Source organism: Alligator mississippiensis, chromosome 3 (assembly GCF_030867095.1).
Source record: "Alligator mississippiensis isolate rAllMis1 chromosome 3, rAllMis1, whole genome shotgun sequence".
Classification (NCBI taxonomy): Eukaryota; Metazoa; Chordata; order Crocodylia; family Alligatoridae; genus Alligator; species Alligator mississippiensis.
The window spans coordinates 250,467,694-250,485,845 of record NC_081826.1 but is presented as its reverse complement, the minus strand read 5'-3'; the positions used below and the strand labels follow the sequence as shown (position 1 = coordinate 250,485,845).

At 44.5% G+C, this 18,152-nt stretch overlaps 1 protein-coding gene across 2 annotated transcripts in view; it reads left to right on the top strand.

Annotated features, from left to right (window-relative positions):
* The window catches only part of RASGRF2 (Ras protein specific guanine nucleotide releasing factor 2), a 272,143-nt gene that overhangs the window by 104,991 nt on the left and 149,000 nt on the right, over window positions 1-18,152 (top strand). For both annotated transcript variants that reach the window (XM_019482951.2, XM_019482947.2), the window contains exon 13: window positions 14,705-14,787. In XM_019482951.2, the coding sequence (XP_019338496.1) occupies window positions 14,705-14,787 (83 nt within the window). The remainder of the gene's footprint in view (window positions 1-14,704; window positions 14,788-18,152) is intronic.

Here is an 18,152-nt window from a genome sequence, read left to right as displayed (position 1 = left end):
ACCAAAAAACATTAATCAATAATAGGAATGATGGGCGTGTCTATATGGGCATTAACATGCTTTAGTTAATTCACATTAAATCTAATACCTCCATTGTGAGGTACTAGGAAAATGTGCATTAGCTTGTCTTAATGTACATTAACTAAAGAGCACAGGCTTCCTATACATAAGCAGGGAGGATGCTCTGATACAGTGGAATTTCCTTTTGAAGCAATACACAAAATGCTCCAGGTGCTTTAATTAGAGTGGCTTTTGGAGCTGCTCTAATTAAAGGCCTCCCCCGCCCACCTAGTCCTGGAGCATGTGTATAAATGCCCACAGTTTTTAAGTGACACATAATGCGAATTAGCCTATTTTAATGCACATTAACTGAATAGCACTTTTTAGTGATGCTTTAATATAAATTAAAATAGGCTAATGCACCTTAAAGTGCATGTGTAGATGCACCCACAGAATCAGAAAGAGAAATATCATCAAGCTACTTATCCTTCTAGTTCAAAATCTTGTTGTTGTGTGCCTGTGTTAACTAATATTTTCTGCGTCATTAAATAATACACACCCACAGTATTTTTGGTGAGAGTTCTTAGCTACGTACTTTCACCCAGCCCTGGGGTGAAACTGCTTTCTTGTCAAAATGTTTAGTTTTGAAGGGTCAAAAAATGTATATACTTTACACTACTAGAGATAAAAAACACTATATGGTAGCTAATGGTTCAATGGTTAAAGCACTCATGATGCACTTGAGATCTAAGCTTTAGTCCCTGCTTTGTTTTATTCCAATCAGAAGGTAGTAGTCTGAAGGATAGCCATCATGGCTTCATTACGGGAAGGTCATGCCAGACCAACTTCATTTCCTGCTACAATCAGGTAACTGATCCTCGCCACCTGGATAGGGGAAATGAGGTTGATGTCATATGCTTGGATTTCAAAAAGGCCTTTGACCTGGTCTCCCATGATGTCCTCATGGTTAAATTGGAAAAATGCGGCCTTGACTACTTTATGTTCCGGTGGCTAGGTAACTGGCTCTGTGCTAGAACCCAGAGAGTACTGATAGATGGGACTGAGTCATCATGGTGGGAGGTGACCAGTGGCATCCCCCAGGGCTCAGTGACCAATGCTTTTCAACATGCTTATCAGTGATTTGGAATTGGGTATTAAAAGCAAATTGGAAAAGTTCGCTGATGACACCAAATGATGAGGGAGCACGGTCATGCTCCAGGACAGGCTGACACTACAGGCCAACCTGGACAGGATTGCAAGGTGGGCAGACCTCAACCTGATGTCATTTAATACAGAGAAATGCAAAGTGCTCCATCTGGGGAGAAATAATCCATAACACACTTACAGTCTTGGCAGTGCTATGCTTGCCAGAACCACAACTGAAGGAAACTTGGGTGTTGTGATGGACAACAAAATGAACATGAGCCACCAATGTGATGCTGTAGCTGGCAGAGCTAATCAAGAACTGGCATGCATCTACCGAGGCATCTCAAGCAAAGCTAAAGATGTCATCCTCCCACTCTACTTGGCCCTGGTGAGACCACAGCTGGAGAAATTCCATCCTTGTTGAAACTGGTGCCAACAAAAAAGTATTTGATCAATCACCTTTTTCATATTAAAAAAACCCCTTTTTCTGGAAAGTTCTTCTCAAACTGTCCTTTCCCTTTCTCTAGCCAACCCTAGTCTGAAGCAGTTGGTATGTTTGGGTGCACTTTTACATGTGCTTCAGGGGTGGGGTGGGGTGGGGGGAACAGCACTTTAAGTAGAGAGGCTCTGAGAGCCACTCTAAAGTGCCGCCAAGTCTCGTATATCAATATCCCCGTGCATAAAAATGGTGGCTCGTTAGACGAGCTTTAGTTTAAGTGACCCCATCACCATTTTTAAGTGTGGAGATACTACGAGATGCAGGAGGCTGCTGGAGTCTGGTAATTACCATATACCAGCTGGAATGTGATGTGCTGGAATTCTAGCATGTTGGAGCAGCCTCACTGCTTGTGTAGAGGCACCCTTTGTGTTTTCTCCCAATTAGTTACTTCAAGGCTTTCAATGTTATTTTTTTAACATTGCCCTCTCTTGTCCCATTTGGCTAGTGGTGGATAAGGACTTGCAAGTAGGCTAGGCAGTGAACCCAGATTAAGTGAAACTTTGAAGCACTGTAATCTTGTGGTACTCATTCTGGGAAAACTGAAAGTAGTAACATCATTCATTCATTCATTCATTCATTTGATTTAACTCATTTTGTAGAGTAAAAGAGCTTATTTATTGTATGGATATTTGTCAACTTCAGCATCCCTGAGAAAAGTAGTAGTTTGAATCCACTCTATCCTTCCCTGCTGTTCCTCTGCACTTACCTTTCACTTACAGTAAATGTTCCATATTATATTTCCATGTTACATATATCCAGAGAGAATATATAAATACTAGGGCTGTGCGAAGCTTCAGTAGCCTATTCGATTTGGAGGAGATTCAGCCCAATTCAGCAGCCAAATCTCTGAATCCGAGTTGAATTGGGAGACCCATTAAAAGGTCTGAATCAAATTGGAAGCCTCTGAATCGGTTCGGAGAGATTCGGAGATTCGGAAGGCTTGCAGCAAACAGAAACTGAGAAGAGGGAGGGGGATGGGGTGATCTTCCATATATGGAAAAGGCTGGGGCGGGGGGGGAAACACTGCTCTGATAATGACATCTGTAGCTAGCCAGTGACTGTGATTGTTCTCTGAGTTCCTTTCCAATCATAGTGCTCTGGGGGAGGGATACAGAAACAACATATAAAGCTGCGTCCGAAGTTATCTGTGCCTTTTGTGAGCAGTCTCTCTCTTGGAGCAGCAGCATCTGAAAGGCTCTGGCTTGCTAGCTAATCTCTCTTCTTGTAAGTTGTAGCCAATCCTTTCTTACTTACCCTTGCCTACAATCCCTTTTGTTATCCCTATCCATTCCTTTCAACTTATTCTTCCCCCTCAAATCCCCTTATTTGTTCTTGTTAGTCTGTCTTGATTCTTTCCCCCCACAAAAATAAATCTGTTTTTCCTGACAGTGTGTTATCACTGTGCAGGAAAGCACAACATATATTACACACACACATTTTGCAGCACACCAAACATTATGAAGCATGCTGGGAAGGCAGGTGCCAGGTCTTTTGGCAGGGAAGGGAGAGGGAGCAGAGGTAGAGCTGTAAATTCCCCCCCACCTCAAACATAGACACACCCTCTTTCCTGGCAGTGATGAGTCTTCTCTGCTAGTGGGAGCAAGGAGGTGGTAGCAGTGCCTGTGCCTGCACCGCCACCACTAACCAGCAGTGTGGCATCCTCTACCTCAATTTCAGTTCCCAGCGTGAGCCTTCCAGTGCCAGAGGAGGAGCTGGATCTGGATGCAAAGATGCTGAGGGCCATAGCAATGGAAATTCTGGGGAAGGAGTGGGAGTCTGCATTTGTGCTCTACACCTCTCAAAGTTCCCCTAGAGGCAGATCTTCTTCTCTGGAGGGCAGTTTGGAGGAGGTTGTGGAGGCAGGTGGCTTAGCTCCTCCTGCTGTTGTGCCTCTGCCTGGTGAGGAGGGGGATAAGGCAGGATCCCCACCCTCAACACAGAAGTCGGTGGGTAGTGTAGTGTGGGATCATTTTGAGGTAGCAGATGATCCCAGGTATGCTACCTGCCAGCACTGCTGAAGGCAGAACAGCCAGAGCAAGGAGGTGAAACACTTTACCATGGCAATGCTGCTGCATCTCAGGAGGCAGCACTTGTGCTTGTTCCTCCTCAGCCTGGCACCAGTGGGAGCATGCCCAAAAAGAAGTCCCCCCTCTTGCTCCAAAGCCCCTGTCCCCAAGAAGCAGATGCAGGCCACGCTGGACCAGTGGGGGAAAGGTGGAGACAAAGAGGGGCATATTCCGAAGGCGAGTGAGGTCACTCAGAGCATTGGGGAGATGCTTGCTCTACATGGCCAGCCCTTCTGCATTGTTGAGCGTCCAGGGTTCAGGTGGCTCATGGTGCTCATGGCCCCATCGTACCAAGTGCCTCCATACACCACCTTTAGCAGGATGGTGGTGCCCTTCCTGTATGAGGCATACAGAGAATACTTGAGGGAGGAGCTGCGGAAGGCAGGTCCGCAGATAGCCTTGCACTTCACCTCGGACATCTGGAGCAGCCAGGGTGAAGATCATGCCTACTTCTCCCTCACAGGGCACTGGCACAGGGTCAGGGCGTCGATGGGCTCTCCTTCAAGCGGAGGTGATGGATGAGCCCCACATGGCAAGGGAGATCATGGTGCTCAATAGAAAAATAGAAACTCAATAGAATACTCAATCGACAAAAAGGTTGGCCGCTGGCCTGCAGCATGCCAATCACTTCCAGTCCGCGGTTTGCCAGTCTGCAGTTTGCTGGTCTGCGGTCACTTTCGTTTTGGCAGCCAACCCTCCTGCGGACCGGCAGCCAACCCTTCGGGGCCCAAGACTGGGCTGTGGCCCGGGCGTTGGGAACCCCTGAACTAGAGTAATGGTAGGGTATAGTGGCTGAGTGAAAGCTCATCCCAAATAAGGGGTGAAATGAAATGAGGTTTCGAATTATAAAGGCTCTATAACAAGAGTAGAATTTAGATAGTTGTAGTTTTGATTGGGCTTGCATTTAAACTTTGAAAAATGTTGATTGTTACCAGAATTTGCAGAAAACAAAGCACTTCTTGCAAACGTGAAAATGACACTTGTATAAAGGTTTAATAGTATGTCTTAATACAGTGCTGAGCCATTTTATTACTAGGTTTTTCGTACTTTATCAGAGTAATTTTTTTAAATGTGGCTTTCAACTGAAAGGTTAAATCCTGCTTGCATTACTCACATGAGTAGTCTCACTGGAGTGACTTACTTAAGTAAAACTAACAGAATTTGAGGGGAAAATAGACCAAATTCTTCTTTGTTTTGTCGTGGAAAAAGCACGCTGTAGAATTTGGAATCAGGTCAGGTAGAAACTTTATTTCGATAGCTATCGGAGAGAGACCCTTACAGGAAGATTTCTGCTGTGGCCTCTCTACTTTACATCCATGGCAATTAACCTTTTATAGATTCAAGACAAAGGGTTGCCTAAACTAGCTTTTCCCGCCTTGGGGCTATCTGTCTTGTGTCCCTCAAGATAGTTTAATGGTCATCTTCCTCTTATCTAAGGAATTTCTCTCTCCCCTCTTGAGGCCTTAGCCATCCTTTGCTTCCACATTTCCCCCCTTTGAGACTTACAAGTCTCATCTTATTCTATTTCTATTCCCATGAGTTTCTCCATTTCATCGTGCATCTTTTTATATCTTCTTTCAATCTGCTCACATCTTTTTAGTACCATCATTTTAGTTTCTGTGGTGTGTTTTCTTTCATTTTCCTTCTGCTGATTTTGTTCAGATATTTGCAGGAACATTAATCTATTCCCTGGTTGGGTTTGCTTAGATATGTAGCTTAGACAACAGCGTACGAGCATGAAAATTACACATATCAGGACGATAATAATAAAAAATATCAATAATCCATGAATGATGGTGGATCCTAAGGAGCCAAAAAGGGACCTAAACCATGAACTTAAATTCCAGTCGTTTGGCTCATGTAATTTGGCTGCTTCCTTTTGAATATGTTCAGCCAAATCTTGTATTTTTTCAGAATTATCAGGGATGTAAGTACAGCATTCTTTACCAATTAAAGCACAGACTCCTCCTTTGCTGGCTAACATGTAATCTAAAGCAAGTCTGTTTTGTAAAGTCATCTGTCTTATTTCCTTCATTTCATTATTTATTTCGTGAAGACCAATAGCAGTAGCATTAGCTATCTTCTCTAGGGATGCTGCAACTTTCTTTATTTCAGACATGGCCAAGCCTGCGCCATAGTTGGGAAACGTGATTCCCCCAAATCTCTGAGTTTCTGTAATTTCCCGCATGTTGCGAAACTTTCCTTTTGGCAAGTAAGATCTAACAGCAATAGCGGGATATATTGCAGAGACATAGCATGTTCCTTCCCATCCAGAAGGAAGGCGTTTATAGGCCTGGTCTCCACATGTGAAATAATGGCCAGCCAGTGCAGTAAACCCGTGGCTATCATTACAGCGTGGTCTCATCATCCATTGTGTATAATAACCTGAAAATCCACTTTGTTTGGGAGTATAATTAGATATCCAGGAACCATTAGAGAACCACGCCCCATTTATCTTAAATTCTATCTCCCATTTACTGATTCCTACTGAAAATTCAGATCCGTTACAGGGCCAACAAAATTTTCCCAGGGTGGCATAGGCTAACCGTATATAATCAAATCGGTTACATTTTATATCCTGCCAGGTTTCATTTCCTTTAAAATCTGAATAGTAAGGGGCCGACATTTGCGTGGCATTTAAAGGTGTTGATATCATGGGTATTCCCCCGGTAGAATGAATAGGGGCATGACTGCATACCCAACACTGAGAAACATTTAAGTCCTTTGCAAATTGGTAAGATAATTGGAGGAAAACATTTTGGTGATGAAATAGTGACCTTCTTGCACCTTCAGTGCAATATTAAGTTGTTTATCATGTTTTCTTCAGTTACTGAGTCTTTAGATTCGTGTAGGATGATCCAAACAAGCAAACTAAGAATTACCCAAGTCATGACCAACCAATCCCATCTTGGGAACCAGGAACTAGGTGGAGGCCTTTTTCCTTTCCTGGAGGGCATAGTGGTGTCGCGGGGCCACATCTTCTTCACTCTGTAGTGGTAAATCCTCTTCGTCAGTGGGCGCTATGCTCAACACTGGTCCTGAATTCTTCTGCTGGCAGGCACTGAGCTTAGTACCAGCTTGTGGAGTCTTTCTATCCGGTTGGAATTCAGCTGCTTTGGGGTCCAATGGAGGTGAAACCTTTTTACAGTGCGAGGCGTGTGTCCATGTCTGGTGTCCTTGGCAACGAACAGCAGGGTTAGTGGTTAGGAGCACCTGGAAGGGGCCCTTCCATCTGGGTTGGAGTGAGTTTTTTCGTTGATGAACCTTGATATATACCCAGTTTCCAGGCTCAAGCGAATGGCACAGGACGTCTGCAGCAGGTGGCAGCGCTTCCTGAACCTGTGAATGAATAGATCTGACACATTTCATTAGTGCCTTACAGTAATTTAAAACAGTTTCATCATCCAACTGAGGATTAGTCTGATGAGGAAATGGGGGTGGTGTAGTGGCCATTCTCACGGGACGTGCCATGAGAATTTCATGCAGGGACAGTCCGTGTTTTCTGTTGGCAGTGTTTCTGATGTGCATGAGTACCAGTGGCAATGCATCTGGCCATTTCAAGTTAGTTTCATCACAAATTTTAGACAGGTGTGTTTTTAAGTCAGAGTTTTTTCGCTCTACTGCGCCACTGGATTGGGGATGGTAGGCACAGTGCAGGTGCTGGTGTATGTTCAGGGCCTTACAGATGTTTCTAACAATCTGCCCTGTAAAGTGTGTTCTTCGGTCGCTGTCTAGCGTGAGTGGCAGGCCAAATCTGGGGATGAATTCTTTCAAAAGTTTCTTTGCTACAGTGGTGGAGTCTGCATGTTTACAAGGATAAGCTTCTACCCAACCAGAGTACGTATCAATAATGACAAGAATATATTCAAAAGAACAACATTTTGGCATTTGAACAAAGTCCATTTGCAAATTTACAAAAGGTCCCCATGGTGGGGGGTGCGATGCTTGTCTAGTTTTAACCTTCTGACCAATGTTATGGGCAAGACAAATGGGACAAGTGCTACAGTACTGCTGTACCATAGAGGGACAATTTGGGGCAAACCAAGCACGCTATACTGTTGCAATCATCCCCCCTTTGCTCGTATGGGCCACTGAGTGAGCCAGATGAGCAAGGTAAGGTAGCAAAGCCTTGGGCGCTACCAGGCGGCCGTCTGGGGAGCGCCACAAGGTGTCAGGATGCAACTGACATCCTTTGTGCAGCCAGTCTTCTTTCTCAAATTTTGGAGCCTGGTCTTGGAGTAGGGCCAAGTCGGAGAGATTGGCCAACGGAGACTGGTCTGCTAAAAGGCAAAGAAAAATATCATTAGGAGCCTGAGGGCCAGAAAGGGCCGCATTCCTAGCCGCATGGTCAGCTAGGGCATTTCCGCGTGTGACATCATCATTAGGGATTTCATGGGCTTTACATTTAGCAATAGCAATAGCAGAAGGCAATAGGAGAGCATGCAAAAGAGCATCAACATAAGAACCATTACTAATCTGAGTCCCAGCCGAAGTAAGGAATCCTCTTTGTTTCCAAAGTTGACCAAAGTCATGTACAACACCTAAGGCATATCTGGAATCAGTATAGATGGTGGCAGATTGACCCTTAGCCAAAGTACATGCTCGAGTGAGGGCTACCTTTTCAGCCACTTGAGCAGAGCGGGCATGAGGCAACTGGTAAGCTTCTAAAACTTGGTGTTGATCACAGACTGCATAGCCAGCAGTGAGCTGTCCTTTGGAGTTTCTAAGGCAGGAGCCATCTGCATATAGTAGGAGATCTGGGTTCTGTAGTGGTGTATCTTTAAGATTGATACGAGGAGTCAAAAGCTGGGTAGTTACAGTTAAGCAATCATGAGGTTTTCCGTCTGATGGGGTAGGAAGTAGGGAAGCAGGATTCAGGATAGAGCAGCGTGTTAAAGTTACATTGGCAGCTGAAAGAAGAAGTTTTTCATATTTGGTAAGTCGGGAGTTAGAAATAAGTTGTGTTTTGCCTTTCAGGAGCAGGGCCATAACAGCATGGGGAACAGCAACAGTTAATGAGTGTCCAAGAACCAAGGAATCAGCCTTTTCAACAAGCAGGGCAGCAGCAGCTACAGATCGGAGACAGGGTGGAAGTCCTGCTGCAACAGGGTCTAAGGCAGAGCTATAATAGGCAATGGGGCGTTGCTTGTCACCATGAAGCTGAGTGAGCACCCCTAGGGCAATGCCATCTCCTTCATCACAATACAGAGTAAAGGGTTTCTTGTAATCAGGAAGTCCTAAAGCGGGTGCTCTGGCGAGGGCTTGCTTGGTCTGAATAAAGGCATGTTCGGCTTCTGGAACCCAAGGTAGTAGTTCGGGAGTAGAATCAAGGGTAAGGGCCTGTAGGGGTTTGACGATGGAGGCATAACCCATAATCCATTGCCTGCAATACCCAGCCATCCCTAAAAATCCTCTCATTTGTTTCCGGGTAGTTGGTTTAGGGACTTGGAGTATGGCGTTAATTCGGGATTTGGACAGATGTCTTTGTCCTGCTGAAATATCATGTCCTAAATAATGAACTCTGGGTTGGCATAATTGCAGCTTGGCTTTGGAGCCCTTATGTCCCTGAGAGGCCAGGGCAATGAGTAGGGTGAGGGAATCCTGTTTACATGCTTCCAGAGAAAGTGAAGCCAGAATAAGATCGTCCACATACTGGATTAGCGTGGAGCCCCCCTTGAATTCTTTAGTATCTAAATCCTTTTTGAGGATCTGGGAAAACAAGGTGGGACTTTCAGTATACCCTTGTGGAAGTCGAGTCCAGGTGTACTGAAGACCTTGTTAAGTGAAAGCAAACAAAAACTGACTATCAGGGTGAATAGGAATAGAAAAGAAGGCAGAACAGAGATCTATTACAGTAAAGTGAGTAGCAGTAGCAGGAATACAGGATAGTATAGTGGCTGGGTTGGGAACAACAGGGAAAGTAGGTAGGACTGCAGCATTGACAGCACGAAGGTCTTGTACAAAGTGATAAGTATCTCAACCAGGTTTTTTAACAGGAAGGATAGGAGTGTTGCATGGGCTACGGGTCGAGATGATGATCCCCTGTTCAAGGAGGGAAGTAATGACAGGTCGAATGCCCTCCTCGGCTTCTTTAGAAATAGGGTATTGCGGAACACAAGGGAGAGGTTTGGCAGGATTGACAGTGATGTGCACAGGCTCTGAGCTGAGCATGTGGCCCACCTCATTGGCGTGAGTAGACCAAAGTTGTGAAGGGACTTGAGCCAACAGTCCCTATTGCAACGAGGAAGTGTCAGCTTCAAAATCATCCTCCAGTTGTTCTTGTAACAGAGCCAAAAACTCAGCCTCCCTTGGTTCCGGCACTTCTAGGTATATGCCATCTGGGGAGCAGTAGATGACACAGCCCAATTTACACAACAAATCCTTTCCCAAAAGATTTACAGGGGTAGAGGAGCTAAGCAAAAAGGCATGTCTCTCAGAAATGGGACCGATAGAGACAGAAAGGGGATTGGAAACAGGGTGGGTTATATGGTATCCGCTAATGCCGACAGCATTAACAATTTTTTCAGGAAGAGGTATGTTAGAGAAATCAGAGGCTTTTAAAGTGGAGAGGGAAGCTCCTGTGTCTACCAGGCAAGATATAATCCTGCCGTTTACAGAACAATTAAGAAAAGGACCAGATTGGTCGAGTGAAATAAGTGGGGCGATGATGTCATCCCTCAGGCTGTCCTATGCTTGGGTAGGGAAAGGAGGAATATTCTGAAGTTCAGCTGGTGCAGTGAAAACTCGGTCAGAAAAATATTTTTGGAACCCTTGTGGTGCTCGGTACTTAGGTATACGTCCAGGTCGATTTGGGCACTCTGACTTCCAATGACCCTCCTGTTTGCAATAATTACATTGAGTGCCATACTTGGAGAGGTTCATAGCCTGGCCTATGCCCTTACCCCATCCTCTGTTTGGCATTCCCAGTCCTCTTCCTCTTCCCCTTCTTCGTTGTCCGCCCCTACCGGCTTGAAGTTGCTGAATCTGGAGGGCCATCAATCTAGTTTCATAGCTATCCTTAAGTCTTTCTGCCTTATGGAAAAAATGTTGCGCAGCTGCCAAAACTTCCTCTAAAGTTTTGGCTTCCTAGCCTATAAGCACAGTTCGAATTCCTTCTGAAATTTTTGGTTGGAGTCCTTGAACAAAAGCTGCCACTACAGCCTGTCGGGCATTTTCAGCAGCATTAGTCATGCCTGAATGGCAATCAAAACAATTTTTAAGTCTTTCCAGAAAGTCAGCTGGGTTTTCATCCTTTGTCTGTTTACAAGCATTAATTTTGGTCCAATCAGTCTTTTTGGGGCAAACTTCAAGGACAGCTTTTAAAAGGTCTTCCCTGCTGAGCCTCAACTCTGGTCCAGTGCCGGGATCCTGTGCTGGCCATTTAGCCTTTTCTAACACACGTTGTAAGGTTTCACGGGGTAATGCAGTACGTAAAAGTTGGTTCATATCAGCCAATGTGGGGTTATAACAGTCAATTACTACTTGAAGTTCTTCCTGGAATCTTTCAGGGTCATCTCGAATCTTAGGGAATCTCTGTACTAAATTAAACAGATCAGTAACGCTCCAGGGAGCATGTACAGTTACTATCGTTCCCCCCTCTTGACCTACACTCGGCATTTGTTGGAGCGGGGCCTGGAAGGCTTCCTGGCCACTACAGATGCTACTCCTGAGATTGTAGGGTGTCTTAGGCGTGGCGGGTGTTGGAGTTTCGTAGTTCTCCTTGCCTAATACCTTTTTCAGGTGAACTGAAGTTGGAGTGTGCTCAATGACTTGCCAGGGCATTGAGGTGCTGGGATGTGGTAGTGGTTCTGAGATGGAGGAAGGTGGAGAATAACCTGGAGGGGGAGCTGACGGCCTTGGTTTGTTTTCTGGTTCAGATGCGGTCGGATTTTCAGCTAAGGCTGGATTGATACAGAAGTTTAATACGTCTTCTGGAGGTTCAGTTAGTGGGGGTACCCCTTTCAATACTGGGTATAATGGACTGCAGTTTGAATTTAGGGGAGTGGCCAATTTCTCCCATGTTTCCTTTAATTGTTGTTTAAATTTTTCCTGTGAGTCTTTCAGGCTCTTGGTCTGAGACTTAGTGCGCCTTTTTGACATCTCTTCATACCAAACAAAAAATGCGTTCCACTGGCATTGAGGAGTTTTGGATCCACGGGACTATAATGTCCCTCTTAAGTGCACTATTTTATCTAGATTGAATGTGCCTTCCTCAGGGAACTGCTTGGAAGGATCATCCCTGGTATACCAGTACCACTTATCCAGGTACTTGCAAGTCTCGGGAGAATAATGTGTGTACATATAGTACGCCAGAGTTCCCTTAGAGGGGACTGGCACTTGCTTTGACTGTCCTGTACCCATTTCACAATCACACAGGGAAAGACAAGACGAGGGAATGGCTGATTGAGGAAGTCCGTGCCAATCCGAACTTCAGCCTGCAATGCTGCTGAGGTGAGTTCTGGATTTGGCAACGGCTCATAAACAGACCCTTTATCTACACGGTAGAATAAGGGTGGGGGAACAACAAAAGGAGTCCGCTAAAGTCACAGAAACCTGCTCGTAGGCCCGTCTGATGACTGAGGCTACATACCGTCAGGCAGCGGAGCTATAGCGGCTCATGAATGGAGGGGGGGGGGAACACAAGAGGGTGAGGGACCAGTGAAAAGTTCACTGGGGAGGAGGGAAGGGTTGATTTTGTCTCTCAATCTTGGCTCCCAGTGACTATTCTTTCACCACACGCCCTTGCATTCGAGTTGCGCTGGTCATCGCCCAAACCGGGCTCGCGTACATCTCGGGGCGGCTGCACGTGGTTTCAGAATTTGCCCTGGACCAATTCCAAATCACCATTCAATCAGGGTCACAATCTTATTTCCATTACCCACTCAGACTTCCTAAAGCCCAGTGTTGTGCTGGATGCAAGTGCTTGTGCAACAGACAGATTCTCCCTACCAGTTATGCATGCTTTCCAGAGACAGACAGAGTTTACCAGATTAGTATGACCGGTCTTGGTTCTACACTGACCTGTAACAAAGGTTTGAATCCAGCTACCCAACGCGAGCAGGGAGCCTATGAGCAGTCCTCCTCCGACACCCCAATAGAGATTTAAAAGGCCTCTTACCTTTATTGGTGGTGCCGGGGTTCGACGGGGAACGGCTCACGGTCCTACAAACACATTGTTGGCTGTGGATCCGAGTCACGGCACCATTTAATTGTCGTGGAAAAAACACGCTGTAGAATTTGGAATCAGGTCAGGTAGAAACTTTATTTCGATAGCTATTGGAGAGAGACCCTTACAGGAAGATTTCTGCTGTGGCCTCTCTACTTTACATCCAGGGCAATTAACCTTTTATAGATTCAAGACAAAGGGTTGCCTAAACTAGCTTTTCCCATCTGTCTTGTGTCCTTCAAGGCAGTTTAATCGTCATCTTCCTCTTATCTAAGGAATTTCTCTCTCCCCCCTTGAGGCCTCAGCCATCCTTTGCTTCCACAGTTACCATTTCATAAATCTGGATTAACATCTCTGACTAGTCCCAAATTTCTTGTGTCAATTCTGTCATTATACTGGCAAAAAGGTGACTTCTGAATTTGTACATATTCTCCTTAGGTTGATGGTACAAACAATCATGTTTAGGTTTAGAGCTGCATCAGGATTATAGAATAAAATTATTAAATAAGTGAATGTAAAATAAGCAATGAAAGACTGGTGATTCTTGAAATTACTAGAACCTGAAATATACAGTAGGCTACTTAAGGTGACATTTGGGCCCTAAGGATTGCATGAGGGTCCCACTTCATTCTCACAGTCAACATTATATCAATTTGAGGAAATGTCATATTCTGTTCCATTTGTTTTTATTGTTTCATTTGCTGTTATGTTTTGTTTTTTTTTTGTCTCTTAGCAGAAGCCTTCCTGAGCCTTTGTTGGGAAGGGATAGCATATACATTTACTAAATTAATTTACTGAATATTTTTTATATCTAGGTTGTTTCAGGTTTTTATCTCTTATTTATTATTCAAGTTCTGTTTGTATTTCTTATTACTTACTTTCCAGTGACCTTGTGCACTGCAGTAATCCCAGCGAAATTAATTGTATTGCTTATCTTAATAAGCAAAACTTTTCTTATGAAAAATATACGTCCTTGAGATTCACTGAATCCTTTCTGGTGTGTGAGGAATCCTCTTTTTCTCCTTGCTTTAATTTACTGCACATCTTGTCTTATGTTCCTATGTCACAGTTGTCATTTTCCAGCTAAGGAATGGATATGTCACTCTGGAGAATGTTAGTGACTTTATTTATGTTGGTTGGGTCTTTTTTTTGTAGTAGGTGTAAAGGTACTGGAGGTGGGCTGAGGATTTCACCCACTGTGGGCATGTCTACATGTGCTTCTATGGCACCATTGTTACTGTGCCATCATTTAGTACTTCCTTTTGAAAATACTAAATGACGACATAGTGACAGCCTATACTATGCTGTGCTGGCAGTGCATAGTTATTTTTAGCCACTATGTTGATGTAGCAATGCGCTATACTGAGGGAGCTCATTGTTATGGCAACGTAGCTGCAGCGCCGATGCTGTGTTGCCATAGTGTCACATGTAGATGTGCCCTGTGTCTACAGAGGTTTCCAGTGTTCTTGAAATATGCCTCTTTGGTTTGCCAAGGGTATGTTGGGGGTATTTAATCTTCATCTAAAGCATAATTAATTTACAGTTAAAAAAAATTCCATGGCTTATCAAGAAACATACAGGGCTAGATCCTACATTTGTGTATATTGGCACAGTTCCTTTTACTTTAATGCATCAGGGGTTCAAACTTGGCAGACTGAGAGAATCCTGCCCATTTACTATTTCTGACTTTTTGTGCTGAAAATCTGTTTTCAGTACCAGTCACACACTGAGGACAATGCTTTGAGATCATAGCAAGGAAGAAAAATGTAAAAGTATATTTTTTGTACGGTGTTTGATTTTAATGGTTCTGAACATTTGTTTTCACAGTGCATTGACAATATAAGGTGTAATGGTTTAATGACCATAGTGTTTGAAGAAAACTCTAAAGTCACTGTGCCGCATATGATCAAGTAAGTGCAGCAGATTTTTCCCACATGAATCATTTAGGTTGGTTTTTTTTCCTTTTTTTGTTTTTAAGAATGTTTAATGTAGTAGCTGAATTCAAATTGTAAAATGTTAATGTTTTGTACAGATTTGTTGGATGGAATTAGTCCTGTATTCCAAATATATCACTGTTTTAAAATGATATTTTAATCGTGAGATTTTAAAGAATTTTATTATTCTTTTGGTTGTGGGGAGGTGTGGGAAGCATTTATCCAGGATTATTGAACACTTGGATTCGGCAGTAATAGGCTAACGTTTACAAAAGCTGTGAGTTCCGAGCATTTTTTGGTTGTACTCTTCTTGTTTCTTCAGAGGAATAAATATTAAAAGAGTTAACTTTAAAGTATATTTAGTTTCTTTTATACTACTGGTCATAATTTTATTGGATATATTTAAAAGTATATACAAAATGTAGATGTGTATGAAAAGTTACATTTTTTCAAAGTACTATATAAGCAAAAATGATCTTTTTTCCTTGTTTTTCCCAGCTTTGAAATCCCATAAATTTAGTTGATCACATCAAGCTAGCATTATCAATCGGAAATATGCTTCCTTCACCCCTGGACGGTCTTCTCATCATTTATTTTTCCTATAGATAGGGAACTACCCTATTTGTGATTTTGTGTTTTTTGCAGAAACTGCAAAAAAAAGTGGTTTCTATGAACCCACAAAAATGGTGATCCCCATAATTTTGGTGTGGAATTACTTAATAAAAATAAAATGTTGGCTCCTGAGTGGGCTCAATGGTCCTCAGAGCTGCTGCAGCCTGGCCTCAGAGCCTGCTGTGGGAGGAGCCACTGGCCTGAAAGACGAGCAGCAAAAATGGCAGCTGCCCTCCCCCCCACCCATTGTTGTTGATTGGCTGAGAGGGTTGCCCATAATGTGGCCTCTTCCCCTCTGCCTATCAGGAGCAAGGGGTGGGGCCACATGATGGGCAGCCTTCTTGGTTAATCAGTGGCGATGGGCAGAGCCGCCAGGGCCAGTCATCCTTTGGTGGGTGGGACTGCAAAAAATATGCAAAAATGGTGCTGCATACCACAAGCAGCCCACAATTTTTCTCTTGCCTCAGCAGGACTTAAGTAGATCCCTACCTATAGATGTTGAGGTATGAAATGGATGAGCTTCATCTAAGAATACTGAAGGAACTGGCTGGTGTCATAGCAGAACCACTGGCATGGCTGTTTGAGTGCTCATGGCACTTGGGTCAGGTCCTAGAGGACTGAAAAAGGGCCAGTGTGGTCCCTATTTTCAAGAAGGGGAGGAAGGGGGATCCGAGTAATTATAGGCCAGTCAGTCTCACCTCTATCCTTGGAAAGGTCTTTGAAAAGATTATGAAGGATCATATTTGTGGGAGTCCAGCGGGAAAAATAATGCAGCAGGGAAACCAGCATGGATTCGTAGCAGGTAGATCGTGCCTGACCAATCTGGTTTCGTTTTATGACAGGGTCACAAAATGCTTAGATGCAGGAGTAGAGGTGGATGTCATTTTCTTGGGTTTTAGCAAGGCCTTTGATACAATATCTCATCCCATTTTCATAAATAAATTAAGAGGCTGTGACATAGATGTTTGCATGGTCTGGTGGGTGGCAAATTGGCTTAGTGGCCTCACCCAGAGAGTGGTAGTAGATGGGTTGGTATCGACCTGGAAGAATGTGAGTAGTGGGGTCCCACAGGGTTCGGTCCTTGGACCTGTACTGTTCAATATTTTCATCAGTGACTTGGATGTATGTGTGAAGTGTACTCTGTCCAAGTTTGTGGATGATACTAAATTGTGGGGTGAAGTGCACACTCTGGACGGTAGGGAACAATTGCAGGCAGACCTGGACAGTTTAGAAAAGTGGGCAGTAAACAATAGGATGCAGTGCAACAAGGACAAGTGCAGAGCGTTGCACCTAAGGTGCAAAAATATCCAGCACACCTACTGGCTGGGAAGTGACCCTATCTGCAGCACAGAAGCAGAAAGGGATCTCAGAGTCATAGTGGACTCCAAGGTAAACATGAGTCGTCAGCGTGACGAAATCATCAGCAAAGCTAACTGCAGTTTATCATGCATCAGGAGATGCATGACAAATAGAACCAAGGAGGTGATACTTCCCCTCTATGCAGCACTGGTCAGACTGCAGTTGGAGTACTGCATCTAGTTTTGGGTGCTGTACTTCAAGAAGGATGTTGATAAGACTTGAGAGAGTCCAGAGGAGGGCCACTGGTATGGTTAGGGGCTTACAGGACAAGGCCTATGAGGACAGACTGAGGAACCTGGACCTCTTCAGCCTCTGCAAGAGAAGTCTGAGAGGTGATCTTGTGGCTGCCTACAAATTCATTGGGGGAATACAGCAAGGGATTGGAGATGCTCTGTTCACCAGGGCACCTCTTGGGGCAACAAGGAACAGTGGTCACAAACTGGCAGAGAGCAAATTTAGGCTAGATATCAGTAAAACTTCTTCACAATAAGGTTAGCCAAAATTTGGAATGGGCTTCCAAGGGAAGTGGTGCTCTCCCCTACTTTGGGGGTCTTTAAGAGAAGGCTGGATAGGCAACTGGGGTCATCTGACCCCAGCACTGTTTTCTGCTTAGGCAGGGGGTTGGACTTGATGATCTGTTGAGGTCCCTTCTAACCCTAGCATCTATGAATCTATGAAACAAGATCTCGGGATCGGAGGTATAGCTGGGCAACTCTGTGTCCTGTGATTCCTGGGGCAGCAGCAGCTTCCACAGTGCCAGTTGCAGCAACACAGTCAGCTGCCACTGCAGTTCTGACTGTTTTTGCGCTGCCTACCCTCCTCCTCTCACCTCTCACAGAGGCAGTGCCAGGGGTGGCTGCTTCAGCTGGCCCCCTTTCCCCCCAAAGTTATGCAACTGCTCAGGATTCTTTTTTTTTTAATTGGATGTCATTGTCAAGTCTCTGGGATATAAACTTTGGTTTTGTGAGCCTCCCTGACCCCACACAGGGCTCCCCTACTTTCCTGCCACGTCTTGCTGGAAAATTACTTCAAGGAGGAGTTCAGTGGTGTATCCTTCTGCCTGGTTCGGGTAGTACTCACATGTCCAATGCAGTTGACCTTGGGCCTCTGCCTGCCCTACTCCCCTTCCACTCACCAGCCGTGTGGTAAAGATGGTGCTGTAAGTTGTCACCTATTCAGGCCTCTGGGACAGCTCATTGAGGCTTGGCTGTGTGTAAGTTTTCCCCAGGCTTATCCTGGTATCTGGTTCACCACCAAATGCCTGTGATACAATGCAGAGTTTTTCCCTGCTCCCTGTGTCAGTGCTGATAGCCAAAATGATAATAAAAGTACTAAAGGAAGTCTCTTAAACTCAATCTTGATCAGCTCCA